The sequence below is a fragment of the Anopheles aquasalis genome, chromosome 3 (genome assembly GCF_943734665.1).
Source record: "Anopheles aquasalis chromosome 3, idAnoAquaMG_Q_19, whole genome shotgun sequence".
In the NCBI taxonomy this organism is placed as follows: domain Eukaryota; kingdom Metazoa; phylum Arthropoda; class Insecta; order Diptera; family Culicidae; genus Anopheles; species Anopheles aquasalis.
In genome coordinates, this window is record NC_064878.1 from 14,595,001 (window position 1) to 14,600,000 (window position 5,000).

Sequence of the window (5,000 nt, forward strand, 5' to 3'; positions counted from 1 at the left end):
CGGAATTTCCCCCTCCTCATGCTCGTCCGACAGCTCCTCCTGTGAATCATCGCTTACCAAAATCAGCCCGTCCGGAAGGTCAAGCTTCTTCTCCTCCATCGAATCGGATACACGCGTGTCCACCAGCATCCGTAAGCCTAGCACAACGACGAGAATTCATGCACGATCCGAGAAACTCTTGGAAAATATCTGAAAATCCTCCTCAAAAATGACCTCCTTCTCTCGCGTTTCGGAACGAAATATCGTTTGAGGCACAAAAATATCGTTTCGAACGTTCCAAGGTTCATACACAACGCGGGGGGCAAATGGCGACTGACAGCATCGATGCTGTCAAAAAAAAAAAAGACAAAACTGAAAGGACGAACTCCAGGACGGTGGCCGGAAAGATTTCCCGTTTTTTGTGGCGTTTTGTGATTGTTTCACTAGTGTAGTTCAACGACCGGGAGTTTCCTGGAAGGTCTTAATCCGCTTTCCGCTGGGACAACGCCCGTTAGAGCCGTCCATCCAGCCGAGGCCCAGAAAAGCGATGTAGGCCAAAGCGGTCAGGAAGGACACCGTAAAAATGAATGGTTCCTCCACAATGACGACAACGATAAGCGGTAGTTCGGGGACGCAGCAGCAGCGCGGTGAGGGGGACACGGCCACCGTCGAAACGGTGACGATCATCAGCGACGAATCGGATTGCGAGATAAACACACCGGACGTGAGCGCGAAACGGCGCGCCATCTCCGAATCCGATGAAGGCCGTCGTACCAGCCGGCGCAAGAAAACGAAGGTGGAGTACGGGGACAATGGAGCGAAAGCGGTACGCCCAGATAGTGTCTGTGAAGGTGCCGATGGCCAACAAACGGGTACACCCTCGACGGACAAGGACCGAAAAGGGACACCACCAAAGCCGCATCTACAGGACGCGTCCACACCCCAGCCCAAAATGAAGCGTCGTGATGCGTCTGACGATAAACCCTCGGGGACCGGTGGTGGTGCAGCTGGTGGTGCCGACACAGACCCAAATCGGTACAAAGAACTCATGACCGGGCTGGAAGGTGCCGCTTTCCAATCTCGACTACCCGTGGACAAAATGACGGCCTCGGAAGCGGTCTGCTTCCCGGAGATAATGCAACACGGGCTTGTGACGGTCCGGGTGTTCCTGAACGTACGGAACCGTATCCTGCAGATGTGGATCGAGGACCCCACGGTCCAGCTGACGGTGGAGAACACACTGACCAAGATGGAACCACCGTTCGACAGTGATCCGGCCCTCGTCCGTAAGGTGCACGCTTTCCTCGAGCGCCATGGGTTCATCAACTTTGGCATTTTCAAGCGATTGAAACCGCTGCCGACGAAAAAGTTCGCCAAGGTGATCGTGATCGGTGCTGGCATCTCAGGGCTTTCGGCCGCGCAACAGCTGCAGCAGCTCGGTTTCGATGTGATCGTCCTGGAGGCACGGGATCGCGTCGGTGGACGTATAGCGACGTTCCGCAAGAACGCCTATACGGCCGATCTGGGTGCCATGGTAGTGACCGGTATCTGGGGCAATCCGATCACCATTCTCAGCAAGCAGACGGGCATGGAGATGTGCCCGATCAAGCCAACCTGTCCCCTGTACGGAGCGGGGGGAAAACCCGTCCCCAAGCACAAAGATGATATGGTAGAGCGCGAGTTTAACCGGTTGCTCGAAGCGACCAGCTACCTTTCGCACCAGGTGGACATTAACTACGCCGGCAATCATCCGGTTTCACTTGGCCAAGCCCTCGAGTGGGTCATCAAGCTGCAGGAGAAACACGTGAAGGAGCAACAGGTGAAGCACTTGGGCAGCATTATCGCCGAGCAGCGCAAACTGATCGAGAATGAAAAGCGACTGAAGGAAGCGTTTGCCAGGATACGGGAACTGAAAGCAAAAGCGCAAGAACTCATAGACACAAAGCCACCCAAGGTGACCCCGACGACGCTGAATGAAGTGGTGGCGGGTGGGGCGATCGATGCAACCGCGGCCAAGTATTTCGATCACGAGTTTCAGCTACGAGTGACGGTACGGGAGGAGCAGCATGCCTGGAAGGAGGTAGAACGATTGCAGGCCAATCAGGCGGAGATTGAGGCGAAAATTAAGGAGCTCGAAAACGAGCAAGTCTCCGAGGTGTACCTATCGTCCAAGGACCGCCAGATCCTGGATTGGCACTTTGCAAACTTGGAGTTTGCGAACGCGACACCGTTGAGCAATCTGTCGCTGAAACACTGGGATCAGGACGATGATTTCGAGTTCATCGGAAGCCATACGACGGTGAAGAACGGTTACTCGTGTGTACCGCTCGCGTTGACCGAGAATCTGGACGTGCGGGTTAACACGGCCGTCACCTGCATCCGCTACCGACCGGGCGGTGTCGAGGTGACGGCGGATCTCAAATCCAACAACTCATCCGTTTGCTACAAAGCCGATCTCGTGCTCTGTACGCTGACGCTCGGTGTGCTAAAGGTGGCCATAGCCGAAGAATCGCGACAACTCAATACGGTCCGGTTCGATCCACCGCTACCGGAGTGGAAACAGTCCGCAATCCGTCGGCTCGGGTTCGGCAATCTCAACAAGGTCGTACTGTGCTTCGAGCGGATCTTCTGGGACGCCAACACGAATCTCTTCGGGCACGTTGGCAGTACGACCGCGAGCCGTGGGGAGCTGTTTCTGTTCTGGAACATCTCGCAATCGCCCGTCCTGCTCGCACTAGTCGCTGGTCAATCGGCGGCCATCATGGAGAACGTGTCGGATGATGTGATCGTTGGACGGTGCATCGCGGTGCTGAAGGGTATCTTCGGGAATTCGGCCGTACCGCAACCGAAGGAAACGGTCGTCACACGCTGGCGGGCCGATCCGTGGGCACGCGGTTCGTACAGCTTCGTATCGGTCGGGTCTTCCGGCAGTGATTATGATCTCCTGGCCGCGCCCGTCACTCCGCCAGCACCACCACCAGAACCAAAACCATCTACCAGCACTGCCACAAACAACACAACAGCTCCAAGCACTAGCGCTGGTAGTAGTAGCGCCGCCAGCAGCAGCAGCAGTAGTAAACCACAGCAACACCATGACAACAGCAGCAGTAGCAGCAGCAGCAATGGTCGCCGCCGTACTGGCGAGGGCGATCCCAAAGCAGGCCCCGACGACGGTGAGGAAGGTGCTTTCGATCCTAACCAACCGGTTGAGATTCCGCGGTTGTTCTTCGCTGGCGAGCACACGATCCGCAACTATCCCGCCACCGTCCATGGGGCACTGTTGAGCGGTTTGCGAGAGGCGGGCCGCATCGCTGACTACTATCTCGGTTTTCCTAGCGCGTACCCTGAATCACCGAAGGAGGATGCGAAGAAATAATGCCTTTTGGAGGAGCGAGCCCCCCCTCGGTCGTCTACTGAACGCACAAGCCCACACTTAGCATGAGCAGGGGGATCTTACTGCGCTCCTTTTCATTCTCTACTCCATGTTTTGTCCTTTGAACTACACTACACTTAGACACACTTCTTTGATGTTTTTGCACTACCGACCAAAAGAACAGCACACTACACTCAAACACACATACACACTATGAAATCGATGAATGAAGTAGTATATGCCATTAAGGATGTGCTTTTAGTGGAAAGGGGAAAGTCATACACGGTTATGAGTATCCATGTTCCCACCCATCGTTTGCCATACTCGATGCTGTAGATAACTGAAAACGAACAAATATATTCAACTAGGCTAACTAGATGTATTAGCACCCATACACAACCTCGTCTTCTGAATTCAAATGCCACTTTGATTTGGCTTGAGAAAGAAATCTGTTGACCGATCTGCTGCTGTATGAACCACTCTGTTGGCTACTATTTTATCATTTTATCGGGTTTATTTTTCTTTTCAACTATTACTTACTTTGTCCTCTCAACTCTCTCTCTCCCTCTCACAATGATTCTGCTGTTTTCGCGCGATTTTCGTGTATGGTTATTTTTTTTCTTCTATCCTTTCGAGTTCCTCCGCCATGTCCGTTCAGTTAGTGTTTCTCTCGACTATATTTCCGCGGCTCGGGGTTTCTATATAATACAACACTGCAAGCCGAGTTATACCGCCACATCTCCCCTGTGAAACAAGATAAGTGCTTCCGTGGCTGTGGCTTCTGGTCACCGACTATCTATCTCACTATTCTATTCAGTTTCTCTAATTTTCAGCAAAAGCGCATTGCATTCTTGACACTTTCATTTCCACCATGACTTTAACGTTGCCTCTTTCTTGCTATTAATCTTTCCGTTTCCGATACCGTTTTCGTTTTGTTCGTTTTTTTTCTGTTTGTTATTTCCGTGTTTTTTTTGTACTTTACATTCCCGGATGGTCAAACCTAACCCAACCCACTTCTGAGTTGGCGATCGGGAATCGTGTGTGCTGCTATTGAATGACCATATGTTCGATAGTTTCACTTCTTATTTGTCTTCGATTTGTGGTTCGGCTCGCCAGGAGTGACTGAATTATTGTAAACACATAGCACGCACTCCCCTCTACACGCTCGCTGCCCTGCCTGTGGATGCCACGGTGTGCACTGGGAGGGGGTCGGTATGTGTCAGTAGACTTGAAGAATCAGTGCTTTGCGTATAAGTGTAATATGCGTATTATCATCATTATTATTACAAGGTTTAATATAGATTCTTATAAAAGCTAGCCTAGCCAACGATGGTGCATGAGAGTACAGGAAAATGAAAGCTTTGCAAAAAAAAAACAATAGAATGCCTCGCACCGTGTAGCGCACGATGGAAAGAGAGCGACATGGCAAGGCTGCTCTCTCTCCCGCTCCTATAAAAATGGATTGGCCAGGACCACATGCACCCACAGAGCCCCAGACATTCTAATGGGTGGCGCCTGCGGTTAGCAAAAGATTGCTTTCATAGAGTGAGAGTAGTAATAGTAGTAGTTAGTATGGTGTTTGATCTTATAGTGGACGTGAAGAAGGTGGTGGGGTTGGTTGTAAGCTCTGTGGCAAACACTGGTATCG

At 51.9% G+C, this 5,000-nt stretch overlaps 3 protein-coding genes across 3 annotated transcripts in view; 1 reads left to right on the forward strand and 2 right to left on the reverse strand.

Moving 5' to 3' along the window:
• LOC126578329 (uncharacterized) overlaps positions 1 to 222 on the reverse strand; it is a 6,268-nt gene extending 6,046 nt beyond the window's left edge. Inside the window, exon 1 of the mRNA XM_050240767.1 lies at positions 1 to 222. This exon is cut by the window's left edge and continues 190 nt beyond it. Within this exon, the coding sequence (XP_050096724.1) occupies positions 1 to 129 (129 nt within the window). The 5' untranslated portion in view covers positions 130 to 222.
• A 143-nt stretch (positions 223 to 365) lies between these two features.
• On the forward strand, positions 366 to 3,498 carry LOC126578331 (possible lysine-specific histone demethylase 1). The gene has a single exon (XM_050240769.1). The coding sequence runs from the start codon at positions 563 to 565 to the stop codon at positions 3,353 to 3,355; it is 2,793 nt and encodes a 930-aa protein (XP_050096726.1). The 5' UTR covers positions 366 to 562; the 3' UTR covers positions 3,356 to 3,498.
• A 643-nt stretch (positions 3,499 to 4,141) lies between these two features.
• Positions 4,142 to 5,000, reverse strand: part of LOC126578330 (sarcolemmal membrane-associated protein-like) — a 21,469-nt gene continuing 20,610 nt past the window's right edge. Inside the window, exon 11 of the mRNA XM_050240768.1 lies at positions 4,142 to 5,000. This exon is cut by the window's right edge and continues 2,264 nt beyond it. The gene's annotated coding sequence lies outside the window, so the exon portion shown is untranslated.

Excerpts from the sequence above, each read along its gene's own strand:
- LOC126578331 (XM_050240769.1), top strand. The coding sequence starts at position 563 with ATGAATGGTTCCTCCACAATGACGACAACGATAAGCGGTAGTTCGGGG.